Genomic DNA, 15,982 nt, shown 5'->3' on the forward strand with positions numbered 1-15,982 from the left:
GTTCTCCCCGGTGCCCTGGTCAATATTTGTCCCTCAATCAACATCACAAAAACAGATTCTCTGTTCTTTATCACATTGCTGTTTGTGGGATCTTGCTGTGCACAAATTGGCTGCCACCTTTTCTTCATTACAACAGTTCAAAGTTGGTTGTGAAGTTTTTTTGGGATGCCCTCAAGTTTGTCAAAGGCGCTATCAAAATGCCAATCTTTCTTTCTCTGTAGTGCTGCAACCTGACGTTATCGGAGAACTTCAAGGATCCGCTGAGCTTTCGAGTGACGGATTTGACCATCCCTAAACAGCAGCACACGCTCCAGGTCAGTGATCCACAGGGATCGGGCTCATTGCGATCTGCCTTACAGACAGAGATCTGCTGTCAGTCGGGTCTAAGGCCGGTTAATGGGGTCAGCCATGGCCTGTGAGTGGTTGCTGAGGCCTGTGAGTGGTTGCGGAGGCTTGTGAGTAGTTGCTAAGGCCTGTGAGTAGTTGCGGAGGCCTGTGAGTGGTTGCGGAGGCCTGTGAGTAGTTGCGGAGGCCTGTGAGTGGTTGCTGAGGCCTGTGAGTGGTTGCGGAGGCCTGTGAGTGGTTGCGGAGGCCTGTGAGTGGTTGCGGAGGCCTGTGAGTGGTTGCTGAGGCCTGTCAGTAGTTGCTGAGGCCTGTCAGTGGTTGCTAAGGCCTGTCACTAGGGTCTCCAGTCTACATTGGGTTGTATAAAGGGGCCTGCTGTGGATCACAACCTCAGATTGGCCTTGTTGTCCCTGGGTCTCCCCGGCTCGCCACTGCTGTTCTTGAAGGAGGTTTGACAGCGAAGCCCCCCATTACTGCTCATTTGCTGACTTACAATAAGAGTGATGTTGATTGGTTTGTTTTCCCTAGGCTAAGAACCAAGAGGAGAAGAGATTGTGGATTCATTACTTGAAACGCCTAATCGTAGAGAATCACCCAGCATCCATCCCACAGAAGGTCCTCACCAGCCTGATCATGTGTCTCTAGGATGACATTTTGTGTGTGCCTTGGCGATATCTCTTTGTGTGTGTGTGTGGGGTGGGGGGATTTGTCTGTCTGTATCGGTGTGTGTGTCTGTGTGTGAGGGACTGAGATTTACAGGAGTAATTCACTGAATCATAGCCAAGATAAAAAGGCCATTTCAAAGATGCTGGTCACTGTGATCAAATCACATTGCAACGCAAACCTTAATAATGCGTCTGTTATAGAACAATAGGGTCATTTGTTTTGGCCGTGTCTCACCTCGGAGTCAGAAGGTTGGGGGTTCGAACCCCACAGACTGAAGCTCAAAATCTAGGCTGACATTCCCAGTGCAGTACTGAGGGAGCGCTGCACTGTCGGAGGGTCAGTACTGAGGGAGTGCTGCACTGTCGGAGGGTCAGTACTGAGGGAGTGCTGCACTGTCGGAGGGTCAGTACTGAGGGAGTGCTGCACTGTCGGAGGGTCAGTACTGAGGGAGTGCTGCACTGTCGGAGGGTCAGTACTGAGGGAGTGCTGCACTATCAAGAGGGTCAGTACTGAGGGAGTGCTGCACTGTCGAAGGGTCAGTACTGAGGGAGTGCTGCACTGTCGGAGGGTCAGTACTGAGGGAGTGCTGCACTGTCGGAGGGTCAGTACTGAGGGAGTGCTGCGCTGTCAGAGGTACTGTCTTTAAGAGACGTCAAACCAAGGTCCGCTCTGCCTCTCAGGTGGATGTAAAAGTCCCATGGCATTATTGGAAGAATTTCTGGAGAGTTTCCCAGTGTCCTGGTTAATATTTATCCTGTTATCTGGTCATTATCAGACTGCTGTTTGTGGGATCTTGCTGTGCATGAATTGGCTGCTGCGTTTCCTACATTACAACAGTGACTGCACTTCAAAAGTACTTTATTGGCTGTAAAGCGCTTTGGGATGTCTTGAGGTTGTGAACGGCGCTATATGAATGAAGTTTTGTACCTCTTTCTGTCTGGGTCTTGTTGTGTAAATGAGCCACACACCAGGCAGATCCCAGAATTGATTCCAGAACAAAAACTGGTCTCAATATCTCCAGGGGAGAGACAGAGAGTGAGGGGGGGGAGAGAGAGTGGGGGGGGGGGCGGTGGGTAGAGAGAGAGAGAGTGAGGGGACGAGAGAGAAAGAGTAAGGGGGAGAGACAGAGTGGGGGGTAGAGAGAGAGAGAGAGTCTGAGGGGGGAGAGAGAAAGCACATGGGGAGAGAGGGTGAGTGAGGGGGGAGAGAGAGAGAGCGAATGAGAGTGAGAGTGAGGGGGGGGATTGACAGAGAGTGGGGGGGAGAGAGAGAGTGTGTGAGGGGCGAGAGAGGGAGAGAGAGAGTGAGGGGGGAGAGTGAGAGGGTCAGGGAGGGGAGAGAAACAGGATCATAAAAGTAGCTTCCTGGGGCACAGGAGAGTAGTAGAGTAGTTGGTGCCCGTGTTGCTGTACCACCAATGGCGCCCTCAGGAGACACCTAACACATGGAGATGGTAATAGTAACACAACAGGCGTTACGTCACTCCACATTGTCCTCTTTACACGTCCGAGTACCTCACAAGAAGCACTTTACAAGATCGGGACAAAGTTTTCCAGCTGAGAGTTTGTGCATCCTATTGAATCTACCAGCAGAGGGCAGCAGTATCCTCATCTCCTCATCGTCTCTCACAGACACCAAAACCTGAAGGAAAACTTGCATTTCTATAGCGCCTTTCACAACCGGATGGTGCCGCAAAGCACTTTAGAGCAAATGAAGTACTTTACATTAGTGCAGTCACTGTTGTAATGTAGGAAATATACACACAGCAAGCTCCCACAAACAACAATGTGATAATGACCAGATCATCTGATTCTGTGATGTCGTTGAGGAATAAATATTGGCCCCAGGGCACCGGGGAGAACTCCCCCCCCCCCCCCCACCCCCCTGCTCCCCAGGACACCGGGGAGAACTCCCCCCCCCCCCCCGCCCCCCTGCTCCCCAGGACACCGGGGAGAACTCCCCCCCCCACCCCGCCCCCCTGCTCCCCAGGGCACCGGGGAGAACTCCCCCCCCCCCCGCCCCCCCTGCTCCCCAGGACACCGGGGAGAACTCCCCCCCCCCCCCGCCCCCCTGCTCCCCAGGACACCGGGGAGAACTCCCCCCCCACCCCGCCCCCCTGCTCCCCAGGGCACCGGGGAGAACTCCCCCCCCCCCACCCCCCTGCTCCCCAGGACACCGGGGAGAACTCCCCCCCCCTGCTCCCCAGGGCACCGGGGAGAACTCCCCCCCCCCCACCCCCCTGCTCCCCAGGACACCGGGGAGAACTCCCCCCCCCTGCTCCCCAGGGCACCGGGGAGAACTCCCCCACCTGCTCCCCAGGACACCAGAGAGAACTCCCCCACCTGCTCCCCAGGGCACCGGGGAGAACTCCCCACCTCCCCCGCCCCCCTGCTCCCCAGGGCACGGGGAGAACTCCCCCCCCCCCGCCCCCCTGCTCCCCAGAGCACCGGGGAGAACTCCCCACCCCCCCCCGCCCCCCTGCTCCCCAGGGCACCGGGGAGAACTCCCCCCCCCCCGCCCCCCTGCACCCCAGGACACCGGGGAGAACTCCCCCCCCCCCCCCCCCCCCGCTCCCCAGGGCACCGGGGAGAACTCCCCCACCTGCTCCCCAGGATACCGGGGAGAACTCCCCCCCCCCCCCCCCCCCCCCCGCTCCCCAGGGCACCGGGGAGAACTCCCCCCCCGCCCCGCTCCCCAGGACACCGGGGAGAACTCCTTGGCTGTTCTTTAAAATAATGCCAGAGGATCATTTGCATCTACCTGAAAAAGCAGTCGCGGCCTCGGTTTAGCATCTCATCCGAAAGATGGCACCTCTGACAGTGCAGCACTCCCTCAGTACTGACCCTCCGACAGTGCAGCACTCCCTCAGTACTGACCCTCCAACAGTGCAGCAGTCCCTCAGTACTGACCCTCTGACAGTGCAGCAATCCCTCAGTACTGACTCTCCGACAGTGCAGCACTCCCTCAGTACTGACCCTCTGACAGTGCAGCACTCCCTCAGTACTGACCCTCCAACAGTGCAGCAGTCCCTCAGTACTGACCCTCTGACAGTGCAGCAATCCCTCAGTACTGACTCTCCGACAGTGCAGCACTCCCTCAGTACTGACCCTCTGACAGTGCAGCAATCCCTCAGTACTGACTCTCCGACAGTGCAGCACTCCCTCAGCACTGACCCTTCGACAGTGCAGCACTCCCTCAGTACTGAGCCTCCGACAGTGCAGCACTCCCTCAGTACTGACCCTTCGACAGTGCAGCACTCCCTCAGTACTGAGCCTCCGACAGTGCAGCACTCCCTCAGTACTGAGCCTCCGACAGTGTAGCACTCCCTCAGTACTGACCCTCTGACAGTGCAGCACTCCCTCAGTACTGACCCTCCGACAGTGCAGCACTCCCTCAGTACTGACCCTCTGACCGTGCAGCTCTCCCTCAGTACTGACCCTCCGACAGTGCAGCGCTCCCTTAGTACTGACCCTCTGACAGTGCAGCACTCCCTCAGTACTGACCCTCTGACAGTGCAGCGCTCCCTCAGTACTGACCCTCCGACCGTGCAGCGCTCCCTCAGTACTGACCCTCCGACCTGCAGCGCTCCCTCAGTACTGACCCTCTGACCGTGCAGCACTCCCTCAGTACTGACCCTCCGACCGTGCAGCGCTCCCTCAGTACTTACCCTCCGACAGTGCAGCATTCCCTCAGTACTGACCCTCCGACAGTGCAGCGCTCCCTCAGTACTGACCCTGCGACAGTGCAGCACTCCCTCAGTACTGACCCTCCGACAGTGCAGCACTCCCTCAGTACTGACCCTCTGACAGTGCAGCTCTCTCTCAGTACTGACCCTCTGACAGTGCAGCACTCCCTCAGTACTGACCCTCCGACCGTGCAGCGCTCCCTCAGTACTTACCCTCCGACAGTGCAGCATTCCCTCAGTACTGACCCTCCGACAGTGCAGCGCTCCCTCAGTACTGACCCTGCGACAGTGCAGCACTCCCTCAGTACTGACCCTCCGACAGTGCAGCACTCCCTCAGTACTGCAGTGTGAGTGTCATCCTGGATTTTGTGCTGAAATCTCTGGAGTGAGGGTTGAGTCCATGATCTTCTGACTCTGAGGTGACCGTGCAATGCTGACACTTGAATGAATCAGTGGCATCAGGTGATGAGGGGGGTGATGGGAATCTGCAAAAGTCTGGAGTTTCCCAGTTTCAGATAGAACCTAAAATGCAAACAATTGGAAAATACAGGATCAAGTTTTTCAGCAAGTGGGACAAATTCTGATTGGCTGGAGCTGTCATACTGCCGGATGAGTTGACTTACGATAACATGTCTTTTAAAGGGCCAGGCACTAAATTCATGATTGGTCAAATAAACTCTTCGGAGCTTCTTTATATTCAGTGCAAGAGTTAGTTAATGTTTAGAATCTGGAAGCTTGTGCGAAGACATTGCCTGATGATGTCATCACTGAATACTCTGTTGCTAGTTAGCGGAGTGATCTCTCTGCATTGACCAGCTCTGTGGCTAGTTAGTGGAGTGTTATCTCTGCATTGATCAGCTATGTTGCTAGTTAGCAGAGTGATCTCTCTGCGTTGACCAGCTCTGTTGCTAGATAGTGGAGTGTTCTCTCTGTGTTAACCAGTTCTGTTACTAGTTAGTGGAGTGTTCTCTTTGTGTTAACCAGTTCTGTTACTAGTTAGTGGAGTGTTCTCTTTGTGTTAACCAGTTCTGTTGCTAGTTAGTGGTGTGTTCTCACTGCGATGACGTGGTCTCTCCCAGTATTGACAGATTTCTCACTTGTCTTACTTGAATTTACAGGCAAAACAAGTCCTGCTTGAAAACCACTCTCACTGTGAGTAAATCCATCCTTATATCCTGTGTGTTGTAAAGTTTTATAACTTCTCCACAAATGTTTCAATGACTCAATTGCAGCATCCGTGACACTGTGGGTTTGAGTCCAACAGAGTGTGAGGGGGTACTAAGGTAGTGCTGCACGGTCGGAGGGTCAGTACTGAGGGAGTGCTGCACGGTCGGAGGGTCAGTATTGAGGGAGTGCTGCACTGTCGGAGGGTCATTACTGAGGGAGTGCTGCACTGTCGGAGGGTCAGTACTGAGGGAGTGCTGCACTGTCGGAGGGTCATTACTGAGGGAGTGCTGCACTGTCGGAGGGTCAGTACTGAGGGAGTGCTGCACTGTCGGAGGGTCATTACTGAGGGAGTGCTGCACTGTCGGAGGGTCATTACTGAGGGAGTGCTGCACTGTCAGAGGGTCAGTACTGAGGGAGTGCTGCACTGTCGGAGGGTCATTACTGAGGGAGTGCTGCACTGTCGGAGGGTCAGTACTGAGGGAGTGCTGCACTGTCGGAGGGTCAGTACTGAGGGAGTGCTGCACTGTCGGAGGGTCAGTACTGAGGGAGCGCTGTACTGTCGGAGGGTCAGTGCTGAGGGAGTGTTGCACTGTCGGAGGGTCATTACTGAGGGAGTGCTACACTGTCGGAGGGTCATTACTGAGGGAGTGCTGCACTATCGGAGGGTCAGTACTGAGGGAGCGCTGCACTGTCGGAGGGTCAGTACTGTGGGAGTGCTGCACTGTCGGAGGGTCAGTACTGCGGGAGTGCTGCACTGTCGGAGGGTCAGTACTGCGGGAGTGCTGCACTGTCGGAGGGTCATTACTGAGGGAGTGCTGCACTGTCGGAGGGTCAGTACTGAGGGAGTGCTGCACTGTCGGAAGGTCATTACTGAGGGAGTGCTGCACTGTCGGAGGGTCATGACTGAGGGAGTGCTGCACTGTCGGAGGGTCTGTACTGCGGGAGTGCTGCACTGTCGGAGGGTCATTACTGAGGGAGTGCTGCACTGTCGGAGGGTCAGTACTGAGGGAGTGCTGCACTGTCGGAAGGTCATTACTGAGGGAGTGCTGCACTGTCGGAGGGTCATGACTGAGGGAGTGCTGCACTGTCGGAGGGTCATTACTGAGGGAGTGCTGCACTGTCGGAGGGTCATTACTGAGGGAGTGCTGCACTGTCGGAGGGTCATGACTGAGGGAGTGCTGCACTGTCGGAGGGTCATTACTGAGGGAGTGCTGCACTGTCGGAGGGTCATGACTGAGGGAGTGCTGCACTGTCGGAGGGTCATTACTGAGGGAGTGCTGCACTGTCGGAGGGTCATTACTGAGGGAGCACACTTATTAGAGATGACCTTTGAACCTTACTGCTGTTTTCTTTGCTAATCGCAGGAATGTAACTTTTTTTTTCCCCAGACGCACCAGAGATTCAATTCAGCCCAGAATACTTGAAGAATGTCTCCTCCTCTCCCCGTCTGGACGATTCCCGGGGATACCAGCGAGGCCGCAGACAGTCTGGTGAGTTCCCAGGCTCCCTTGGTGTTGGACCTTCCCGTGGCTGTTTTGTCAATCACTGAACTGTCATCGGATTCTCTTCCGTTGTATAATAACGGAAATGTTGCCTGCTGTATTTCAGGAATGGATTCTCACCCTGTTTGTGATGTGAACAGGAAGGTGGGCTTCTTAGGAGTTAGCCAGTGGGTTTCACTCTCACCTCGGAGCCTGAATGTTGCGAGTTCAAGTCCCACTCCAGAGACTTCAGCCCAGTAGCTAGGCTGTCATTGCTAGTGCAGTACTGAGGGAGTGCTGCACTGTCAGAGGTGCTGTTATTTGGGTCAGATATTAAACCAAGGCCCTTTCGGGTGGATGTAAATGATCCCATAGCTGCTATTGGAAGCAGAGCAGGGGGTTCTGCCCAAGGACAATATCCCTCAATCAACATCACAAAATCAGATTACCTGGCCCTGGACTAGTTTCAGAGTCAAAAGCAAAGGCAGGTTATTGAGAAGGATTCCAACTGTGTGTGAGACTCGGAGCCAATAGGTGTTCAGATCAAACAAAACCTGCTGGCGTTGTATAACTTTTAGTTCAAGCTCGTAAACGTGAGGGATTGCAGCTCTGAGAGAACAGAAAATTACAAATATACCAGGATTCATTCCAGAGGAATAGAATTGAAGAGTAGAGGAGTTACGTTACACTTCTATTGAACCTTGGTTTGACCACACTGGTAGCAGTGTGCACAGTCCTGGTCTCCATATTACAAACAGGATCTCAAGGCACTGGTGAAGATGCAAAAAGGAGTTTACAAACACAATACCAGAAATGAGAGGTTGATAACTATCAGGAAGAAGTGAACAGGTTTGTAAACAGAACGAGAAAAGAGAAGACTGAGGGGTGTCCTGATAGAGGTTTTTAAAATTATGAAAGGATTTGAAACAGTAGATGCAGAGAAGATGTTTCAACTTGTTGGGGGAGACCAGAACTAGGGGCCATAAATATAAGACAGTCACTAATAAATCCAGTATGGAATTCAGGAGAAACTTCGCTACCCAGAGAGTGGTGAGAATGTGGAACTCACTACTACGGGGAGTGGTTGAGGGGAATAGTATCGATACATTTAAGGGGAAGCTGGATAAACACATGAGGGAGAAAGGAATAGAAGGAGATGCTGATAGGGTGAGATAAAGAGGGGTGGGAGGAGGCTCGTGTGGAGCATAAACACCAGCATGGACCAGTTGGGCCGAATGGCCTGTTTCTGTGTGGTAGTTATCACGCTGGTGTTTGTGGGATCTTGCTGTGTGCAAATTGGTTGCCGTGTTTCGTACATTACAAAATGAGTACACTTCAAAAAGTAGTTCATTGGCTGTAAAACACTTTGAATTATACTGAGGTTGTGAAAGGCGCTATAGAAATGCAAGTCTTTCTTTGTCTTGAGGAATTAGAAAGAAATGACGGAAGAATTGGAAGAGAGTGTCTGAGAGTTTCACTGGAGAGAGGAAGGTCTCTTGTCTGCCGCCTTGCGGAATTGTGGGGGGTGTAGTCGGCTGTATTATAAATAGCAGCACAAATCAAATCTTCACCATAAAATTCAAGAAATTATTCACCATATTGTGTTCAAAACAGTTTTTGCTGCACTTTTGTTAACAATGCATCATTGCTGTTACCAACTCTCCAGGAATCGAGCATTAATCTACTACCAGCCACCTTGGAGAAAGAAAATCACAGAGAGCATTAAAAACACATTGTTCATCCATTAGAAAGATATTGGGAGATGAGGGGGATGAAAAAAGCTGTTTGACTGGTAGGAGGGGGAGATCCTGTGATGAAAACTCCAGGAATATGTCCAAGCAGAGTTGGCAAACCTGCTTGTCACTCGGCAACAAGTGAATGTTTGTTCTTATTTGCATTTTCCCTTCTTGTTCCAGAACCCCCAGAGTTCATCTACACCCCCGAAAGAGTAAAGAAAATATTTCCCCTGTTGAACACAGAGAATCCATTAACATTGCGAAGGGGCAGGAGACAGTCAGGTGAGTTCCTGTCACACGTGTCTCACGGGCGGCTGTCACTGGGTGGGATATTTGGCCAACCTCTGTTAGATCTGAGCTCTTATTCAGTTAGCTCACTCCAGAGCCTGAGCTGATACTAAAACTCCTTCTCCGGTACTGTGTTGACTTTCACTGCTGGGTTGACGATCTGTCTTGCTTGTGGTATTGTGCAGAACTGACTTTTTAAAAATTCATTTCTGGACTGTGAGCATCACTGGCTAGGCTAACATGTTGCCCATCCCTAATTGCCCTTGAGAAGGTGGTGGTGAGCTGCCTTCTTGAACCGCTGCAGTCCATGTGGGGTAGGTACACCCACAGTGCTGTTAGGAAGGGAGTTCCAGGATTTTGACCCAGTGACAGTGAAGAAACGGCGATATAGTTCCAAGTCAGGATGGTGTGTGACTTGGAGGGGAACTTGCAGGTGGTGATGTTTCCATGCATCTGCTGCCCTTGTCCTTCAAGGTGGTAGAGGTTGTGGGTTTGAAAGGTGCTGTCTAAGGAGCCTGGGTGAGTTGCTGCAGTTCATCTTGTAGATGGTACACACTGCTGCCACTGTGCGTCTGTGATGGAGGGAGTGAATGTTGAAGGTGGTGTAGGGGTGCCTATCAAGCCAGTTGCTTTGTCCTGGATGGTGTTGAGCTTCGCGAGTGTTGTTGGAGTTGCACCCATCCAGGCAAGTGGAGAGTATTCCATCACACTCCTGACTTGTGCCATGTAGATGGTGGACAGGCTTTCGGGAGTCAGGAAGTGAGTTACTCACCACAGAATTCCCAGCCTCTGACCTGTTCTTGTAGCCAAGGTATTTATATGCCTGGCCCAGTTCGGTTTCTGGTCAATGGTAACCCCCAGGATGTTGATAGTGGGGGATTCAGCAATCGTAATGCTGTTGAATGTCAAGGGGAGATGGTTAGATTCTCTCCTACTGGAGATGGTCATTGCCTGGCACTTGTGTGGCACTAATGTTATTTGCCACTTATCAGCCCAAGCCTGAATGTTGTCCAGGTCTTGCTGTTTGTGGGCACAGACTGCTTCAGTATCTGAGGAGTTACGAATGGTGCTGAACATTGTGCAATCATCAGCGAACATCCCCACTTTTGCTGGAGGGAAGGTCATTGATGAAGCAGCTGAAGATGTTTGGGCCTCGGACGCTACCCTGAGGAACTCCTGCAGTGATATCCTGGGCTGAGATGATTGACCTCCAACATCCACAACCATCTTCCTTTGTAACTTTCTCCAATGCAGGTTGTACCCTGGCATGGCCACCCCTTACCCCTGGGAAACAGCGTCCCCCTATTAGTTAATTATATTCGGGCATGGCTCTGTGGGTAACAACAACAGCTCCAGTCCAGGCAGGCTGTTTCCCCTGGCCGGAGAGTGTAGAACTAGAGGGCACAGTCTCAGGATAAGGGACGTCCATTTTGGCTGTGGATCCTTGGAATTCTCCACCCCAGAGAGCTGCACATGCTCAGTTGGGATTCAGTGGATGGGGAGATCAGGGGCAGGCAGTGGGTGGCGGGGTGAAAGTGGAGTTGAAGTCGAAGATCAGCCATAACCTTATTAAACACTAGAGCACGTTTGAGGCCTACTCCTTCTCCTATTTCTTCTTTTCTTACGCTCCTGCATTTATATAGCTCCTTTAACATAGTAAGACGTCCCAAGGCACTTCACAGGAACGTTACCAAATAGAATCTGATACCGAGCCATAAAGGGAGATATTAGGACAGTTGACCATAAGCTTGGTCAAAGAGGTAGGTTTTAAGGAGCATCTTAAATGAGGAGAGAGATGCAGAGAGGGAGGGAACTCCAGAACTTAGGGCCTTGGCAGATGAAGGCACAGCCTCCAATGGTGGAACAATCGAAATCGGGAATGCGCAAGAGGTCCGAGTTGGTGAAGTGCCGAGGATCTCGGAGGATTGTAGAGCTGGAGGAAGTTACAAAGACAGAGAGGGATGAGGCCATGAAGGGAATTGAAAACAAGGATGAGAATTTTAAAATCGAGGCTTTACTGGACCTGGGGGCAGTGCAGGTCAGCAAGCACAGTGGGTGCTGGGTGAATGGGACTTGGTGTGAGTTAGGGTGGGTGCCAGCGCGGCCTGTGAGCCTGTTTCAGATGGTCTCATGTTTCCTGTATTGATATCTGTTGAGAAGTGTGGATTTTGGGTGGAGCCAGGAATGAGGGACTTCAGTTGATGCGGAGAGACTGGAGAAGCTGGGATTGTTCTGCTTAGAGCAGAGAAGGTTAAGAGGAGATTTAATAGGGGTGTTCAAAATCATGATAGACTAAAGAAGGGGAAAACATTTACTGGGCTATGGGGAAAGAGTAGGGGAGTGGGACTAATTGGATAGCTCCACCAAAGTGCCAGCACGATGGGCCAAATGGCCTCCTTCTGTACTGTACCATTCTATGATCCTATGTGATATGTTGAGTTGAGTTGCATTCCAGCACTCAGCTGGGTGATTACAGTGCCAGACTAGTCACTGCGAGTTTGGCAAGTTGAGAACAGTTAATGTAATTCTTGTTTACATTGGGTGTGGTGATTATAACGGAGCAAGACAGAAATGCTTACAGTTCAGCTGTTTTTGTAACAACCCTTATCCAAACATTGTAATTACTTGACGAACCCATCCTGGGGATTGATGCTTGTTGAGTACACTTGTTGGAATGGCTTTCTGATGATTTGTTTTTGCATTGTGGACCGCCGGAGTCTTTGTACAGCTGTCAGGATGGATGTTCATTACAGCAAATTGAGAAAATAATTATTCTCTTCCCTCTAGGTGACTTTAATGTCGATTATTCAGTCAGTGAGGTAGTCAGGAGTTTAACTGAAGACAGCATATCACATTCATCCTATCGTGCCCTGCAAATTCTCCTGTGAAAGCAGTTCAGTTGTATAGAAAGAATGATCTGTTATACAGTTCGATTATCATATTTCACAAGATGTGCCTCCCACGTTCTACCCTCTGTAAACTTCAACTCATCTACCCCTCTGCTGTCCATGTCCTTCCTCACCCCAAGTCCCATTCATGCATCGTCTCTGTGTTCGGTGACCTACATTGGCTCCCAGTTAAGCAGTGCCTCGATTTTAAAATTCTCATTCTTGTTTTCTGATCTCTCCATGCCATTGCCTCCTCCCTATCTCTAATCTCCTCCAGCCCTACAACCCTCCAAAATCTCGGCACTCTTCTAGTTCTCTTCGATTGTAATCACTCCACCATTGGCGGCCGTACCTTCAGCTGCCTGGGGCCCTAAGCTCTGGAATTCCCTCCCTAAACCTCTCTGCCTCTCTCCTCATTTAAGAAGCTCCTTAAAACCTGACTCTTTGACCAAGCTTTTGGCCATCTGCCTTAATAAGAACGTAAAAACATAAGAAATAGGAGCAGGAGGAGGCCATTCAGCCCTTCAAACCTGCTCTGGTATTCAATGAGATCATGTCTGATCTGCTAATTCATCATTTTCCTGTATTATCCCTCAATGTTTTTAATATGCAGAAATTTCCTGATCTCAGCCTTGAACATACGCAATGACTGAGCCTCCACAGCCCTCTGGGACAGAGAATTCCAAAGATTCACCGCCCTCTGAGTGAAGAAATTCCTCCTCATCTCAGTCCTAAATGGCTTGCCCCTTATTCTGAGACTGTGTCCCCTAGTTCTGGGCCCCCCAGCCAGGGGAATCATCCTTCCTGCATCTACCCTGTCGAGCCCTGTAAACTCTTCTAAACTCCAGAGATTAAAAGCCCAGTCCATTTAATTTTTCCTCATAGGACAATCCCTCCATCCCAGGAGTTAGTTTGGTGAACCTCCGTTGCACTCCCTCTATGGCAAGTATATCTTTCCTTAGCTAAGGAGACCAAGATGAGCACTTGAAACGCCACAGCATACAAGGCTACGGGCCAAGCGCTGGAAAATGGGATTAGAATAGTTAGGTGCTTGATGGCCGGCACAGACATGATGGGCCAAAGGGCCTGTTTCTGTGCTGTATAACTCTATGACTCTAGGATTGTACACAATACTCCAGGTGCAGTCTCACCAAAGCTCTATATAATTGCAGCAAGAGATCTTTATTCCTATACTCAAATCCCCTTGTGATAAAGGCCAACATATCATTTGCCACCTTAATTGTTTGCTGTACCTGCGTGTTCACTTTCAGTGACTCATTAACAAGGACACCCAAGTCCCTTTGAAGTTCAACACTTTCCAGCCTCAGACCATTTAAGAAATACTCTGTATTTTTGTTTTTCCTACCAAAGTGAATAACCTCACATTTCTCCACATTGTATTCCAGCTGCCAAATTTTTGCCAACTCACTTAGCCTCTCCAAATCCCCTTGTAGCATCTTTGCATCCTCCTCACAACTCACACTTCCACCTAGTTTTGTGTCTTCCGAAAATTTGAAAATATTACATTTAATCCCCGCATTCAAATCATTGATGCAATTGTGAATAGCTGGAGCCCAAGCACTGATCCTTGTGGTACCCCACATGTCACAGCCTGCCAACTTGAAAATGACTCATTTATCCCTACTCTCTCCTTCTCCTTATATGGCTCAGTGTCAGATTTTACTTTATAATGACCTTGTCAAGTGCGTTGGGATGTCTTATTATGTTAAAGGTTCTATATAAATACAAGTCGCTGTTGTTGAGGGGAGTCCAAAACTAGGGGCCATAATTATAAGACAGTCACTAATAAATCTAATAGGGAATTCAAGAGAAATCTCTTTACCCAGAGAATGGTGAGAATGTGGAACTCACTACCAGAGGGAGTGGTTGAGGTGAATAGTATCGATACATTTAAGGGGAAGCTGGAATAACACATGAGGGAGAAAGGAACAGAAGGAGATGCTGATAGGGTGAGATGAAGAGGGGGTGGGAGGAGGCTCATGTGGAGCATAAACACCAGCACAGACCAGATGGGCCGAATGGCCTGTTTCTGTGTTGTACATTCTATGTAACCCATGTAATTCAAAAGGGAATTGAAAAGAACTGTTTGATTGTTACAAAAGCAAAATAACTTAAATATAAACATAATATTCTGGAAATACTCAGCAGGTCTGGCAGCATCTGTGGAGAGAGCAGCAGGTCAGTGACCCTTCATCAGAACATCTGTTGAAAGGTCATAAACCTGAAATGAATGGGCCGCCTCCTGTGTTGTATGATTCGGTGATCTTGGAGGGCACCAGCGGAAATACTTGACCTATCCCCAGAACAATACTCCAGCACACGCTGACGCATGCTCACTGGGAGCTCCCTCGTCCTACCCTCCCTCCGCACTTTCCCTCAACCAGGTTTGGTCTGCTGACCTGTTGATATCTTGACCTCCCTTTAATGAGTTTTCAAACAGAGCTCTGTTCTCAGTGACTGTGAACGACAGACGATGTGACTGAGCCCATGAGCAACAAAGTGTTCATAAAACAAATGAGCTAAAATGTCTCTCTTTTCATTTCAGAACCGAGCAAGCAGATTCAGGCTGTGATTGAGCAGAATGGTAGGTGAACAGTACTGTTTATTCAGGGATAATCTTTAGTGTGCACGTGCTTGATTCTGTGTGTGTTTGTATTTGTGTGTGTGTATAACGCACATGCGGGTTTATGGGAGAGTGTATTTGTGTTTAGAATCCTAGAATGGTTACAGCACAGAAGGAGGCCATTCGGCCCGTCAAGGCCACGCTGGCTCTCTGCAAGAGCAACTCCACTAGTCCCACACCCCCTGCCATTTCCCCACAGCCCTGCAAATTTTTTCTCTTCAAATAATTATCCAATTCTCTTTTGAAAGCCACGATTAAATCTCCTTCCACCACTCTCAGGCAGTGCGTTCCAGATCTGAACCACTTGCTGAGTGAGCAAAGTTTTTCTTCATTATCGCCTTTGGTTTTTGCCATTCACCTTGAATCTGTGCCCTCTCGTTCTCGATACTTCCACCAATGGGAACAGTTTCTCTCTATCTACTCTGTCCAGAGCCCTCATGACTTTGAAAACCTCGATCAAATCTCCTCTCAACCTTCTCCAAGGAAAACAATCCCAACTTCTCCAGTCTCTCCACGTAACTGAAGTCCCTCATCCCTGGAACCATTCTGGTGAATCTTTTCTGCACCCTCTCTAATGCCCACTCCTGTAACGGTGCACTCCTTCAGGATGGAGTATTGGGCTTGGCTTCAATTCACTGCAAACAAGCAGGTTTTTTTTTATTTCCAAAATATACTTTATTCATAAAAATCTGTAAAAAATACATTACCAAACAGTTCCAAACAGCACCAAGTCAAAAAATACAAAGAGTGCAAAGGAGGTCAGTTTCCTTCAATACAGGAGTGAGTTGCCTCACAACCCTTCCGTTTCATTTTACATGCCATGTACATTTTGCAGCAAACCCATATTTTCTGGCTACAGTTCGAGGGGTTTCCCATGAATCCAGCCCCTCAGTTCAGCTTGGTGGGGGGACCTTACACTGTGGTCTTTCCCCATTGAGCCTTTGCTGGGGCTGCCCCAAGCTTTAGTGCGTCCCTCAGCACGTAGTCCTGGACCTTGGAATGTGCCAGTCTGCAACACTCGGTGGTGGACAACTCTTTGCGCTGGAAGACCAGCAGGTTTCGGGCAGACCAAAGGGCGTCTT

At 50.3% G+C, this 15,982-nt stretch overlaps 1 protein-coding gene across 8 annotated transcripts in view; it reads left to right on the forward strand.

Annotated features, from left to right (window-relative positions):
- The window catches only part of LOC137352989 (pleckstrin homology domain-containing family G member 1-like), a 143,925-nt gene extending 129,026 nt beyond the window's left edge, over positions 1-14,899 (forward strand). For all 8 annotated transcript variants that reach the window (XM_068018838.1, XM_068018845.1, XM_068018839.1 and 5 more), the window contains 6 exons: positions 222-314; positions 874-960; positions 5,815-5,848; positions 7,252-7,353; positions 9,261-9,362; positions 14,823-14,899. In XM_068018838.1, the coding sequence (XP_067874939.1) occupies positions 222-314; positions 874-960; positions 5,815-5,848; positions 7,252-7,353; positions 9,261-9,362; positions 14,823-14,869 (465 nt within the window). In that variant the 3' untranslated portion in view covers positions 14,870-14,899. The remainder of the gene's footprint in view (positions 1-221; positions 315-873; positions 961-5,814; positions 5,849-7,251; positions 7,354-9,260; positions 9,363-14,822) is intronic.
- Positions 14,900-15,982: the final 1,083 nt, after the last annotated feature.

Source organism: Heterodontus francisci, chromosome 40 (assembly GCF_036365525.1).
Source record: "Heterodontus francisci isolate sHetFra1 chromosome 40, sHetFra1.hap1, whole genome shotgun sequence".
Taxonomy (NCBI): domain Eukaryota; kingdom Metazoa; phylum Chordata; class Chondrichthyes; order Heterodontiformes; family Heterodontidae; genus Heterodontus; species Heterodontus francisci.